The 15,314-nt window shown below is 34.2% G+C and overlaps 5 protein-coding genes across 5 annotated transcripts; 3 read left to right on the forward strand and 2 right to left on the reverse strand.

Moving 5' to 3' along the window:
- Positions 1–733: 733 nt before the first annotated feature.
- Positions 734–1,683, forward strand: LOC142972517 (protein tantalus-like). The gene is made up of 2 exons (XM_076113726.1): positions 734–972; positions 1,047–1,683. Exons 1-2 carry the CDS (start codon positions 959–961, stop codon positions 1,600–1,602), a joined length of 570 nt encoding a protein of 189 aa, XP_075969841.1. The 5' UTR covers positions 734–958; the 3' UTR covers positions 1,603–1,683.
- A 71-nt stretch (positions 1,684–1,754) lies between these two features.
- LOC142972516 (neuferricin) lies at positions 1,755–4,395 on the reverse strand. The gene is made up of 4 exons (XM_076113725.1): positions 3,812–4,395; positions 3,420–3,563; positions 3,000–3,186; positions 1,755–2,506 (listed from the first exon to the last, which is right to left on the reverse strand). The coding sequence occupies exons 1-4, from the start codon at positions 4,083–4,085 to the stop codon at positions 2,335–2,337; spliced, it is 777 nt and encodes a 258-aa protein (XP_075969840.1). The 5' UTR covers positions 4,086–4,395; the 3' UTR covers positions 1,755–2,334.
- A 933-nt stretch (positions 4,396–5,328) lies between these two features.
- LOC142972519 (3-oxoacyl-[acyl-carrier-protein] synthase, mitochondrial) lies at positions 5,329–6,856 on the forward strand. Its single transcript, XM_076113728.1, has one exon. It carries the CDS (start codon positions 5,477–5,479, stop codon positions 6,767–6,769), a length of 1,293 nt encoding a protein of 430 aa, XP_075969843.1. The 5' UTR covers positions 5,329–5,476; the 3' UTR covers positions 6,770–6,856.
- A 7-nt stretch (positions 6,857–6,863) lies between these two features.
- Positions 6,864–12,692, reverse strand: LOC142972518 (gametogenetin-binding protein 2-like). The gene is made up of 8 exons (XM_076113727.1): positions 12,499–12,692; positions 12,036–12,226; positions 10,616–10,759; positions 10,053–10,377; positions 9,154–9,378; positions 8,675–8,956; positions 8,153–8,593; positions 6,864–8,058 (listed from the first exon to the last, which is right to left on the reverse strand). Exons 1-8 carry the CDS (start codon positions 12,586–12,588, stop codon positions 7,861–7,863), a joined length of 1,896 nt encoding a protein of 631 aa, XP_075969842.1. The 5' UTR covers positions 12,589–12,692; the 3' UTR covers positions 6,864–7,860.
- Positions 12,693–13,813: 1,121 nt separating this feature from the next.
- On the forward strand, positions 13,814–14,885 carry Sbds (SBDS ribosome maturation factor). The gene is made up of 3 exons (XM_076113729.1): positions 13,814–13,873; positions 13,964–14,108; positions 14,200–14,885. Exons 2-3 carry the CDS (start codon positions 13,978–13,980, stop codon positions 14,822–14,824), a joined length of 756 nt encoding a protein of 251 aa, XP_075969844.1. The 5' UTR covers positions 13,814–13,873; positions 13,964–13,977; the 3' UTR covers positions 14,825–14,885.
- Positions 14,886–15,314: the final 429 nt, after the last annotated feature.

A 15,314-nucleotide genomic window follows, 5' to 3' on the forward strand; every position in this document is an offset into this window, starting at 1 on the left:
GATAGTACCTACAATGTTTGGGATTGAGCAGCTGTCCAGTTTTAAATTGATAATAAAATTATTAAAAATCAACTAGGTACTGGTTTCTGAATATTCCATAATTATTTATATATTTACGCCTATTTAAAAAAAAACTATTTACAAAATAGTAGATTAAACTCTGTCCAGATGTCTAATAAGACAAAAATTAGATATTGCAACGAAACAACCTATCCTTACCTGAAGATAAGTTATTGAGAATGATTGCTAGAAAATTATGCGAAAAGATAGACTGAATTGAAGTATACACGATGCCGGAAATATGCTATAAATTCCGAGAACTCAAATAAAATAATGCCTATTTTTAACCGAATTCGCTAAAAATAAGCTCTTCATTCCTTTTTTGGATTTTCTACTATAATAGTAGGTAGCGTATTAGGCAAGAAAATGTCGATATTTCCATTATTTTTTTATACGCAACCCAATGAATCCTACTAATTAATGTTAAATATGTCTTAACATTCTAGGTACCTACTTCTCAAATCCTAACTAATGATATTAAAAATAAATAAATACAATACAACGTACTTTCCATTGTATTGGTAGCTACTATTAAAACTTGCGCGCAAGGGCGTAGATAATTTATTACCTGTTTCTTGGATAATATTTAATCTATATATTTTTAACCGATAATACCGAAAAAATATTTATTCAATAAAATATACTATAGTCGAGTATATAAATAGCAACATTATTAAACGTTTAGAAACTTTAAAATGAAATGTCGAACCCGAACGTCGTGGCGCGCCTAAGTTAGGGGTTTATATTCAATCGAATTTACAACGAGAGTTCTGAGACTGACCGAAGTTTTTTGAAATACGATATAAAGTTATAACGGCTATAATAGATATCACACAACAAATAATAAATGGGACCGACTTTAATTCAGTAATGCCAAGATTAAGTTGACACCTGAAGAATGGAGGCATCGAAGTAAGTTGCATTTATTTAAACATTTACCAAAATATTTCCGACTTAAATAAAATTAATTATTTATCGTATTTTAGGGATGATACGGAACTGCCGAATAAAATGGCTCATTTAGATATAATGGAAGTAGACGATGCAAACACAGAAACAGAGGAGAATAAATCGTTAGTGCCTGAATTAACGTCCCGAGTTTTAAGAAAAAGAAAATCTATCGCTCCGGAAACAAGCAAATCTTCGAATCGTAGAGTCAGTATGAAGCCTAGTAAACGTATTATGACCGAAAATGCAAGTACTAAACAAATAGAAGCATTGTATCTTAATAAAAAAGTGAAGTCTATGTCTCAGACACTGGAAACAATCTATGAAGAACCTAAGAGTCAAAATAATGAAACTGAAGTATTTATAGGGGGGAGGAAAGTAAAAAGGGTGCTGTCATTCCAGATAGGTAGTCAATACACTAAGGATAAGATCAAGAAGCGTAGAGCTAAAATAAAGAAATTATTGGGTAATAAATCATATTTGAACAGAAAGAAAATACCGATGCAAGTGTTCCTCAAAACAATTGAGTGTCTGGAGCTAGATGAAGTAGTACAAACTGAAACTATACTGCCAATTAAAGATAAGGGTACATGATGAATATAAGACTTATTTTACCTAAGGTATTATTAATTTCATTGATCATAATCTCGTACAAAATAAATTTCATAAGCATTGTATATATTTTTTATTTAACAAAACCTTGTATAGCTTAATTTCTGAATAATTAAAATAAAACAAGTGTGTAAAAAAGTTTATTTGCTCATAATAATTTTATATTTTACAACATACATTTAATATCTTCCACTTAAATTGAGATTCAGCAACACATTTATTATTACATATTTATTTTATAACTTATCTATGTACTAAAAGTATTATACTACAAAATAAGGCTGAAAGCTCTCATGATACTTGAACATTATGTATAAAGACAACAATTTTGGATGCAATGTGACACTTTTACATACAATCATTCTGAAGCCAAAACTAAGTTTCAATCAGAACTGTCTACCATATCATTAAGTACATTACTCATACACTAACAAAATAATAAAATGCATCTCCTTAATACTGATTAAATCATAAACCTACTTCCTAATATTAGAAATACGAAAGTTAGTGAGGATATATCTATATATTTTGTTGCTCAGCAAAAATTAATGAATAGATTTTGACAAAATTTGGTACACAGATAGCTCAAAGTCAAACTGCATCTGTAGTTTTGTGGAACATCTACTAAATAACTGTTATGAAGATGTTTAATAAATAACATTGAGAATCCTCTCCTACCCCAGGCAATCTTTCAGCTAGTCTTAAAATATGTACTTAATTTTTCACTATACACATTGTGGATGTATTAGGACAGTTGGCGTATTCCTTAATAAGACCTGAAGAAGTGTCCTGGTCATTGGTGTTGAGACATATACAGCGTGGCTTTTCAACACCCGGTGTGTAGAGCTGTCTTGGCACCCCTATCCAGTTTCTTCTGATACCACCACTGAGGAAAATATATTTTTATTAAATAATTTTATAAAACAGAATACAATATTATATACTTTGTATTAGTAGATGTAAACTACAGGTAGATATATCCTGAGTCAGTGCCATTTCCAGGGCTTTGATTTTAGGGGTTGTTTGAAATTGAATACAGGGTATGGTACTATTACATGTATTTTATGTATCTTAAATTTTGAGTTAAATAAATAAAAATAAAGTCCTCCTAGCCAGTAGGTATTTGGCTATGGCAGCCAGTTTATTTGAAACTTATTATTAAGTTACATAATCTCTAATCCCTCACCGTCATAGCCCAGGGGACAGGTATCTAACACAACCAGAGAATGTTTAGGCGCAAAACCGACGGTTTAACGTGCTTTTCATAATTCACAAAGCATTTCTTGTCACAAAACTATAATTTTCGGCCCAAAGCTCAAAACACTGCAAACTGCTCCACAAAGGTGTTAAATCAGGATATAACAATATTATTATCAAACCTGGAGGTAGTACACCAAACTTTAGTCCCTTCCTCTTCACTCCAGGCAATGTTACAAGGTGGATATTTCAGGTCCTCTTTCTTGGAGTTTTGTCTTTCTATTTCACATTGTTCTATTTTATTCTTTAACTCCTTCAAATAAGCTGTTTCCTGACCATTACCATCATAGTATCTGCCTTTCAAGACACCTGCATAATGGAAAAATATATAAATCTTTGTTTTAGAATTAGAGGGGGGATTTTAGTCTCAGAATACTGTGCTGGCCAGTGTGAGATTACTGTACAGTAAAACATTTTGTAATATTTCTATTTTTTATTTGTGTTGTAAGGGATGTTCAAGTCAACCAATAGCCTTTATATAAAAAAATTACAAGTCTAAATATGATATACATTTTTTTAAGTAAAAAAATTTAAAAACTTACCAGTTTTGATATACTTTTGTGTGAATGTATTTCTCCAGTGGAGCAATGTAAACAACTCATTGCATGAAAAGTCCATAACATGATCTTTGTCATCACTTGTATCTTCAAAGTTACCTGTTATAAGTGCTCTTGAGCCATCTTTGCCTGTAAAAAATATTTTAATTCTAAGTAGTATTCATAATGTGGATGTGATTGCCAAAAAGAAGTAGCAAGTTCATCTCCCAGGTCAGCCAATAAAGTTTTTTGGTGGTTCTGAATAATAGCCTGGAGTTTGTTAATTTGCTCTCTACCTTATAAGAGGCAATAGTGTTAAAAATAAAGATAACTCAGAATTAAGAAAATAACATTATACATAGCAAAAATAAAAGGTAAGTATTTAAAGTTCTTATTACCTACAAAATAATGATATCCAGCTCCTTTTTCATAGTGTTTTTTCCCTTCAGTGACATCAAAAATGATTCCTAATACTGCTAGATACAGATTCTTTTCTGTAACTCCATCAAATTGTGCTAATTTCTCCACGGAATAAACTCCTGGTTTGTCCTTAACTTCTCCTACATTGATTTTAAAATATGAGCTTATTTCGTTTCGATATACTATTGCGACAATCGCTATTAGCACTGAGATTAATATACTTTTAAAACTAATTAATTGTGTAACTCCCATTTTATGTGTTTTATTTTAGTTTATTTATTATGAATGCTGTTTTTTTACTTTCGAGTTTTATTACCTACTCAGGACTTGAAAGTCAATAAGGTGATAAAAACACTTAAATTATTGGTTAAAAGTAAAGTGAAAGTTAGTATAATTTTTTAAGTAAGTAATAAGTGTTTCAGAATTGATACAGGTAAGTTAGGTAACTGTTTCTGCTAACTATTATATTTACAGTTATATTTTACTGTCAACGTTTCATGTTTGCGGCAAAATAAAAAATGTTTTCTTTCACCGATTTCACTCGATTTTAACTGTCATAACATAAACTTGTCACTAATGTCAAAAACATATGAAATAGTTATTGACAGAAATCGGATACATTTCAATGGAGACACATTTGGAGACTTAAGTGCAATCAACATACCTAAACGGATGAAATTATAAACTCTTCTAATCTTAATTATAATTGCTGAAGGTTATAAGACTAAACCAGACTTAATTCAATAAAGTTATAGGTACGCCAAGCCGATTATCAATTTAAATACCCATGAATATCTAAACGTGATTTAATGATATAATTAAATGAATCGACTGAACGAATGATCTATTTAGATCACGGAATTTAGATACCTATATCCACGTTATGTCGCAGCTGAATCAAAAAAAAAATCAGGAAAGTTTTCAAGCCCAATGTTTGAGTACTCCCCGTTTAAGAATTTTGTTCAAATTTGAAATGATTACACGTCGATATTACTTCTCTGCGGTGTCATAATTGTTTAAATGTTTAAATTGATATTTATACCCAAAAAATTGCTTCAAAGTCAACCGTCCTCGAATGCCTTAATGGTCCATACATTTTTTCAAAACTTTGGATTTAAAGTGGAATTTCTTTTCTAATGAGTTGTTTGGAGTGTTTATCTCTTTAGGTGTATATTTATCTATAAAGATACAATATTGTTAACTGAAAAAACGTTTTAAAACACAATTTTTCCATTCACCCCTTTGGTCGTTTCGATTCACCCCTATCGCTGAGTGAATAGAAATTGACCATTTTTTTAATGAAATATCGTAAAACTATGCATATTTTTGGACAAATATGGTTTTAACTCTTTCTTCATGGCGCCGGACATGATATAAAACAACCTGACAATAAAAATAACAAGTTATTCGCTACAAATTTTTAGGGCAAAGTTGAAAATTGTTTCCATTCACCCCGTTTTACGGTATCATGTATTGTCAAATACTGTCAGTTTGACAAATTCTAACGGCAGACATTATGTTTGGATTTTTAGGTGTTTGTTAGGTTACTAATTTATTGTATGGTTTGTAATTGTTATTATTTATAATTCAGTCAACTCTAAAGGGGAACTAATGAGAAATACAATAACAAAGTAATTTTCACCATGGCTGCATCTCTAATTCGTCAAATTAGATGTATTTCACATGTATCTTCTCCTAGAAGAGTAGTAGTCACAGGACTGGGAGTTGTATCACCTCTAAGAACGGGGACTGAGCTGGTATGGCAAAACATACTGAAAGGAAAATGTGGAATAGTCGCCTTGCAAGGTGACGAATACTCTAAGTTACCGTGTAGAGTAGCCGGCATTATACCCTCAGATGACGAAAAAGTGTCTAAGGCGTTATCAAAATCTAATTTAAAGTCCATGGCTCCAGCAACTTGTTTGGCCCTAGTTGCCACAGCAGAAGCCTTGGCTGATGCGAACTGGATGCCAGAGTCCAATATTGATAAAGAATCTACAGGAGTAGCTATCGGAATGGGAATGATAGATTTAAAAGATGTATGTGATACCAATGATGCCTTAAAATTGGGTTACAACAAAGTGAGTCCTTTCTTTGTTCCAAGAATCTTACCTAATATGGCTGCTGGTCATATCAGCATCAAGTATGGGTTCAGAGGACCAAATCATTCTGTCTCAACAGCATGTGCAACAGGTGCACATTCAATTGGGGATGCTTTTAGGTTTATTAGAAATGGAGATGCAGACGTAATGGTATGTGGTGGTGCTGAAGCATGCATTAGTCCTCTTGCAATCGCTGGATTTTGCAGATTAAGAGCATTGAGCACCTCATTCAATGATGATCCAGTAAAAGCTTCCAGGCCATTTGACAAAAAACGAGATGGATTTGTGATGGGTGAGGGTGCAGCAATTTTAGTTTTAGAGGAATATGAACATGCTTTACAGAGGAATGCTAAAATGTATGCAGAGATATTAGGGTATGGGCTGTCAGGTGATGCTGCACACATTACAGCACCAAGGGATGATGGAAGTGGTGCTGTGTTGTCAATGAGCCGTGCATTGAGAGATGCTGGCATTGATAAACATGATATTACTTACATCAATGCTCATGCAACTTCAACACCTGTAGGAGATGGAATAGAAGCTACAGCTATTAAGAACTTATTCAAGGACCATAGCTCTAATATTCAAATCTCATCTACCAAAGGCGCTCATGGTCATTTGTTGGGAGCAGCAGGTAATTTAGAAGCTTTATTCACAACATTGGCTTGCTATCATGGAGTATTGCCACCTACAATCAATTTGGAGGAACCTGTAGATGATCTGAACTATGTTAGCAATACATCAAGATCTTGGGAAGCTCAGAAAAGGATAGCATTGAAAAATTCATTTGGGTTTGGTGGTACTAATGCAACATTATGTATTGGACAAGTGTAAATGAAAACTGTTATTGAATCTTAAGTGTAAATGTATAAATATATTATGTCGATAAGAAATAAATGTAGTGTAGTTACAAAAATAAAACATGGTATCACTGTATTATATAGTATATTTAAAACTGAGTTTACAAATGTTTTCTGACTTTAATAACAATGGCGAAATAGCCCCAAGGTAACTTCGACCTCATGTTTTCCAAATGTTTGATAACGAGCAATAGTTCATTGTGTACCACATAATATTGAGTCACATAAAGCATTGAAATAAAATAATTTGATCAAAAAATGCTACTTTAAATATTTCATTACTAAGCTTTCTAACAATTTAAATAGTAAATATATTAAATGCTGGTTTTTATCCAGTCAATCCATTGTATTATTGGAATCATTCAAACTTGCACTTGGCATTTCGTATTTGCACAGGCACTAGGCTTTCTAAAAAGGCTTTATCATCCAAACATGTTTTAAATTGAAATTATATATTAATAATGTTTTTCTAAACTGCCAACTTCTTACAAATATATATAACTATTGCAATATGGTTACAATATACATGTTACAAGTTATATTGCAATCATAAGAAATGGTGTTATACAGAAAAACATCTTCAAAGGCAAATAATTATCAGTTGCTCTGCTTTATTTCACAAAGTAAAAGATGCAGCACATTTAAAATTTGAATTAAAAAGTAAAGAAATTATTTAAATTTCAAAATATATTTACTTCACACTCTAAAGAAATATCAGTCTATTTATCATTTGCACTGATCTCCTAATAATATTCATTGAAATAATGCTGAGTATTGAATATAATAACCACTTCGCCACAACAGTTGTCATAAATTAACTATTATTTTTGAGTAACTTAAATGTGGTTACATGGTTAGATCGAATGTCTATTGAATCAAATTATCTATTATCGGTATTACAATCCAGATTTATATACTTATTATTGCTTACGAAATTTCGGATACTAGTGTAGTAAATGTGTTTAATACTCATCTACGGATCATGAAAGCAGGTTAAGTATATCACTTTTAAAATGACCAGTTAACAAAGTGCAGTTGAATGATACGGCAGGTCGCCAGTACTAATTAGGCGGCCTGCTTGTCTTGTTTCTGCAGTAACGGCTGCGTTTGAGGCGTGTTCACGCACAACTGGGCGAATTTTTGGCGGAGGTTCTGTCGCAACTCCTGTCTTTTTTCGGTTATATTTCTACGCGATTTAAACTCCATTACTTCTTCTATAGGAATATAACTGGTATCTTGTTCCTCATCTGACGAACATGTGTCCTAAACAGAGAACGGGCGTTAATGTCAAATATTTTGGTTTTCTGATCATAAGTTTTAAATTAAAGTTAAGTTTATTAAGTTTGTTAACACTTACCATTAACATTTCTTGTAAAGATAATGTAAACCCAGAACATAAAGTCTTATCATTCTTAGCCATATCTAAACAGTCACCCCTCTCATGATTACAGAATCCTTCGGAACAGGCCACTTCTGAACCTTCGGGCGAACTCATGAGAGAGGATGACCCCGATATAGTTTCACAGCAACCCCCGTTATTCCCAGACGAATACCCACAATCTTGAGAATGTTCGTTGGGCGAGAGGTTGCCATTTTTGGCCCTTTTCTTGGCTGTCTTTTTGGGTGAACGGCGTTTAGTGGAGTCGTCCTGACACGACTGACACCCGTCGCCGCTGGCCTCGTAACACTGGTGGTTGATGTAGTCCCGCGGAGACAATAGGTCAGTCGGCGTGTCTCTTTCTTCCAGTAAGCATTCTTCGCATTGGCACTTCTCATCTGGTTCCTCGGAATCAGCCTCCTAGAAGATTTAATGTTATTTTTAACATACCATCGCAGAACGACAACAATGTAATATAATTTTGTAATATTTATAAGTTACCTTGCATTTGCTCTCTACAGCCTGCCGCTCCTTCTTCTTGCGTCGTTTCAGTTTCTTTTGCTCCTTTCTCTGTTGCCTCGTAAGCTCCTCTTGAGTGATTTCATCATACAAAAGTTGAAGCTTGGACACTCCAGTCTTATGTTCAACGGCAGTTTCGAATTTACGATAAAGCGCCTCTACGGCGACTGCGGCGAGAGTCTGACATGTGCCTTCCTCCTCGCGTAATCTCAGAGAGATGCGTTGTAATCGCTCATAAATACATATACCCAGACAAATAAGCACCTGCAAAGAGTTTAATTACTTAAGAAACGAATGGAAATCGGACTGTGTTACTTAATAGAGGCCTAGGCTATTTTCTTTTTTATTATAGCAGAAGCAACACCAGAATTCAGTATGAGAAATAAAACATGACAAATGCAGTAACTTTGAAAACCTCATATTAATCAAAATAATTTTATCCAACAGGGAGTACTACAAACCTCTTCTTGTGCGATTTCAAGTGTTTTGGCGTGTCGCTCTCTGTGGTTACCGAGTAGTTCTGGTTCTGCTCTAGCTATGAGGTGTGCGATGTAGTCAGTTTTGGCTTGCAGGTGTAAGTGTTTGTCGAGGAGGCATCGCTTGATACCGCCGTACAGCGCGCCAACGTAGCCCTTCTCTTTCTGTGGTTCTTTCTCTTCAACTAACAACTGATAAGCCCTCAATACCTGCAGAGTAGCACATCAATAATTATGATATTGTTTATTTCTTTAGTCCTATAGAATGGACTTGATAAAATCATCAATTAATCAGATTTCTATGGCGACTCGAAAAGGAGCTATAAATTGTTCATTACAATAAATTATTGTATATTAGTATTTATGTACAATTTCAGTGTGCATGCAACAACTCAAATAATGTCAAATCAAGATATTCATGGTAAATGATTGTTTAGATAAAGATGAATCGTGTGAAATGTTATCAATCAAGTCAAGTGATAATAATTTATAAGATAGGCGCGTGCGTGGGCCACACCACATCGATTTATATCACAATATTTACAAACCGTTATTAAATAAAATTGATAAAATACATCAACATTCAGCAGACATTTTGCTAAAAGTTGTACTTGGCAAAATTTACAACACAAGTCTAGTAATCAAGTAGACAGTCGCCAAATAGAATGTATTGCAGTCAGACACGCAATATGAACGTGAATTTTTTATTTGATCTTGTATAAATAAGCAGTCAATAAACAATAATGTGTAGCAGCTCATTGGTGGGCCTCATACACTGTTAAAAAATAACATTCACAAAATTTTATTGCCTGTAAAGGGCATCTCTTATTCTAAGTATCTGTTTTAGTTTGTTGAACCGCTCGTTAAGTAAATTAGATACCGACCTTAGTTTTACAGTCGGCACAGAAGCGATGTTTCCGGAGGTAGTTGTGTAGCGTGTCGTGCAGCGTGTTGAAGTGCACGAGCGTGACGTGGTCGCGGGCCGAGGCGCGCATGGCGTCCCAGGCGGCCCGCCAGGACGCGCGGCCGCCCCAGCCGAAGGCGGCCCAGCCCCAGCCGCACGCCGCGCCCGGCCCGCTGCCGCCCGCGCCCGCGCCGCCCGCCGCCGCGCCCCAGCCCCGCGCCGTGCCCGCCTCCAGCGAGTGCAGCGTGCAGCGCTGGGACTTCTTCCACCGCGGCTGACTCAGTATTAGACATTCGATGCCCGTACTGCAAAATCACGTGTTTTGATTAGCATTATTTTAACTACGTAGCGAAATTTATGAGGCCACGCGGAAAACTTCAGCACTTTCCTTCTAATTAAATAATACGTATTTTATGCATAGTTCTACAGCACAATTATGATTACGAATGAATGGATGATGTAATTTATTACTGTACTACAATCTAAACAAAAAATAGCAACTCGGGATGAGACAGAATTTAGACATACTGAGATTATAAATACCTGTGACCGTTTAGCAAGGTTGCTAATGACTGTGGATGTATAATTTTGTCTTCTCTAATGGACATTATTTCATCTGGCGTCAATACCAGTGGATCCAATGTGGGGTGTCCTGATTTACATAGCTGATAAAAAAGGCGTTCCACACTGCAAAAAAGAGAAAATCTCATTATTATTTTGATTTCCTGGTCTTATCTGAAAATCCAATTATTTTTTTCATAATGTACAATGGTAATAAAGCAGAAAGTTGGTATCCCTGCCATTCTATGATAATGATAATGCTACATTAAACTCCAGTTAGAGTTCATAAAGGTTCATGAAACATTTTAAAACCAGTCTGATCAGAAGTAATAATCTGGCCTATGACTATCCTCCATCCTATCAATCTGGATCATTGAACTTCATGTCTTACAACAACTGATTCACTTATTACATTTTAGACAGGATAACTATTCAAGTTAATATACTTTATTTTTATTCATTGTATCCTGTAACTTTCAATTGCATAAGATTTGTAACTAAACCAATTCTACTCTGACTATGATAAACAAGAACAGAATATAATACAATATTAAATAAATTACACACTTATTTTATAAAATGTTTCATTTACAAAGAAACAGCTTTGTAGGCTTGATTGATCAATTAATTGCAAAGCTAATTATGTCTACATTTGAAGTAAGGCCGTAATTAGCTAAAGGAAGCAGACAGACAAATACAATTTAGATATTTTTAGGTTAAGATTTTTTTCCTAATGAACTCTTGCAAAAACTCCTTAGTTGTAATTTACCCACATTGATGAGTCAAATACCTATTAAATCTGTTCTGTTAAAAAGTGGACCTCCTACCACAGATTATATTTCAACATAAAAGTTATTGGTCTTGGAAATTACTTGATTGCCATGATTTCTTTTAGTAAACATAATTTTAATCAACATTATAATGCATAATTCATCTAGCCAGTAAAAAGGCATAAAAGGTGGATCACAGATTCATTGTATAATTGGTATGAATATTTAAAATGTTTCATCCCTATAGTTATTTATTATGACTAGGAATGAATATCATGTGTAGGATATCTTATCAATATAATGTCATTTTAATTTGGCATTCATATTTTTAGACTACTGACTCGTAAACATTGGTAGATAAAACACACATTTTTGTTATTAATTAGCTATACCACCGATTATAGCAGACATATTCATTGTTGCAATTAAAAATGTCCTCTACCTCTAATCAAGTTTCAAATAAGAAACAGCATTGAAAAACCAATTATATTGTTGACTGGGATTTTTTTTCATGATCAAAATTTTTATTTGTCTTCGCAAATCACAAATATAGCCAAATACCACTACAACTCATGTCAACCATGTTGATATCAAGCACTGTGTTTACTGATACATATATAACAGTACAATACCTTCTTCTACAGCCTACACAAGGAATGCTTTGATTTAAAACATTAAATATATCAGAAGAATCGACTCTGAGAGCTGCTTTCAGTTCGTCCGTCGTTAGAATCCTATATTTTCGCATGAACTCCTCGTATTCGCGACCTTTAACTTGTGGATTGTCACAAATAAGACCCATTGTGTTCAAATCCATGATCATCTGGAAACAAAAACAAATTTTGTCAGTATTCAACAAAGGAATATATTCGCAAAATAAGGTCATCCGCAAGACGTCATTACATTGAACGAAATCAATGAACTCTGTAAAATTATCATGATCATAAACGCATCCCTAATTTAACGGAATATGGGACATGTGACTCCCAAAATCAATGTTTACTCGTAACAACTCAATTAACTGAGTAATTTTCGAATACTGCATCCTCGCTAATCTACGCTTGTGGTAATGTCAAAGTGCATGAAACCACTTACGGTAAGATTTTCGTAGATTGTTAACGGCAATTGCCGTCTTTTTATCACAGGTTCTTTTTCGCTGTTATATATATCAACCAATTTCGCCATCCTTATGATTAATCACATAAAATTGCTGATAAAATACACAAATATAACAAAATGACGGCCAACTTCTCTAGAAATACACGTCGTGCGTTGCGTCTGACACAGCACAACCACAGATAAAACAAAATTTGTTTTTACGTTAAAAAAGTACCATGCCGCATACCACAGATAATATCATGATAAATCATTTGCGTAAGTACCTAAGCCTAAGTGCCGTAAATGAACTTGAACAATTTCGCTACAATATTGTAATGGACTAACAATCGGAGGTCTTTGACATTCTTTAACGATATTCAGAAGCTTGAAAGTCTGACAACTAGTCTTACCGATGAGTGTCGTGTTAAAACCCAGGTGACTGGGTTGTGGAGGCAGTCGCTCCGTCTAATATCAGCTGTATTCGGTGAGGCTGAAAGTCGACTGCATTATAGTTGGAAGAAAGGCTAGTCTGATGATATTGTAATGAACTAATGATTTCTAGGTCCGCTTTGTAATAACTGTAGTGCACGATGGCAAAGTCTACCGGCATACAGACGGCGCTTTGTCCGTCCGATTGTTAGAACAGTCACCCGAGACTCGAGAGTCCTTCACACTTTTTGTTTTTTATGACACCTACTTAAACGGTACTTGCATTACAAATGATTGGCGGCACATATAAATCTTTACTTGTAACCCTAACCAACCAGTTCCGATGATCATTAGTAAGTAAACCAATATTCGTAACCCGATTACGGCTGTTTCTGCTGGGTACGAGATTCTAAACAAACTTAAAGTCAGATGAGTGATGGGGCCCTGGATAATCAGGTATCAGTAATCAGTCCACCGCACCGCCGCGATCAAGTGCGGGTTGAGTGTAAATCTGAGCATTGCTGCAAGAGCAGTTACTATTTATAGAAGGTTTTTATCGCAGTTTCTCTTCGACATTAAAGCGCCAATTATTAAATTTGTTTGACAGAAATAACTTCTAAAGACTTATGTCTGTAAGGCCTATTGATGAATAGTTGGTTGAGCTGGTGCTCTCTACCATTTACTTGGGAGTCGAATACTTAACTCTGTGTCTACTCATCATTACTTGTCTAAAAGTCGTTGAGTATCGAAGATTTGCTAGCCTTGTGTACAAAGGGCCCAATAGGTACCTAAGGACCCATTTTCAAAATCAATAGATACCTACATTAGGTTGGTAGGTCCATAGGTAGGTACTTTTTTTATTATCTGTTTTCAGCGTTGATGGTTGACAGGTTGAATGTCAGCTGTCATTTTTACAAGAATAGAGGTTATGCTCTAGCTCTAGGTTGTTGTTTATTATTATATTATGTTGAATTTATACTAACGTCCTTGGTTTACTGAGATCAAGATTAAAATATCTTATTTTAATTTACAGATTACTTGGGCATCATGTCTAAAATCTTTACTCCCACCAACCAAATTCGTTTAACCAACGTCGCAATAGTCAGGTTGAAGAAAGGTGGTAAAAGATTTGAAATAGCTTGTTACAAGAATAAGGTGATATCATGGAGAAATAAACTGTGAGTCCCTTTTATAATATTGTGCAACTTGTTTTTCATTAAAATAACTTATTTAGCAAATTTTATGTTTATAATCATATGTATGTTCCAGAGAAAAGGATATTGATGAGGTTCTTCAAACACACACAGTGTTTACAAACGTCTCCAAAGGTCAAGTAGCAAAGAAAGAAGAACTGACTAAAATATTTGGTAAAGATGACCAAACCGAAATATGTAAAGAAATATTAGAAAAGGGAGAACTTCAAGTCTCCGACAAAGAGAGACATTCACAAATAGATTCTTTGTTTAAAGATATTGCTACAACAGTTGCAGACAAATGTGTTAATCCTGAAACTAAAAGACCCTATCCTGTCTCTATTATAGAAAAAGCAATGAAAGATATTCACTTTTCTGTCAATGTAAACAAAAGTGCAAAACAGCAAGCTCTTGAGGTGATCCAGCTGTTAAAGAAAGAAATTCCTTTAGAAAGAGCTCAGATGAGAGTAAGAATTTTACTGACAGGGAAGGATGCAAGAAAAACTAAAGATAAAGTAGTGAAACTTGCAATGAGTGTGGAAGAAGAAAACTGGGACTCTGGCACAGCTAATATTATATGTTTGATAGATCCCGGTAATTTCAGAAGCTTGGATGAGATGATCAGAACAGAAACTAAAGGAACTGGACAATTTGAATTACTGAACTTGAAAGAGATGGTTGAAGGAGAACAAGCATTATAGAAATATGTTAAATTATTATGTTTTTATATTAATACATGAGTACATGTGTACTGAAACTGTATCCAGTTGTTTATGTATTACAAAGTCAGTTGATATCCTACACCCAACATTAATATGTTAACCTAGAGAAAGGACAAAAATGTCAGTGCATTTCATATTGTAGATATTGCACTCAGCAAGTAAATTGATTTTTTATTTTTGTATCACTTACATATACCAATTGAACATATTATTGTGGTTAATTAGATTACATTACAAACCTTAATTTTAATGTAGAGCTGGTTTGAATGAATTGATTAAAACGGAAATAAGATGAATCACGATATATTTATTGGTGTAGGTAGAATATATGCATATAAGCCCCTAAATAGTATGCAAACTCATATTGGAGGCTCTAATAAATGTTGATTATTTTAATAATAATATTATTTCCCAAAAACAGACCAAAAGTACTGTGAAAATATAAGCATGCTATTATCGTAATACTATA

This window comes from Anticarsia gemmatalis, chromosome 4, assembly GCF_050436995.1.
Source record: "Anticarsia gemmatalis isolate Benzon Research Colony breed Stoneville strain chromosome 4, ilAntGemm2 primary, whole genome shotgun sequence".
NCBI lineage: Eukaryota > Metazoa > Arthropoda > Insecta > Lepidoptera > Erebidae > Anticarsia > Anticarsia gemmatalis.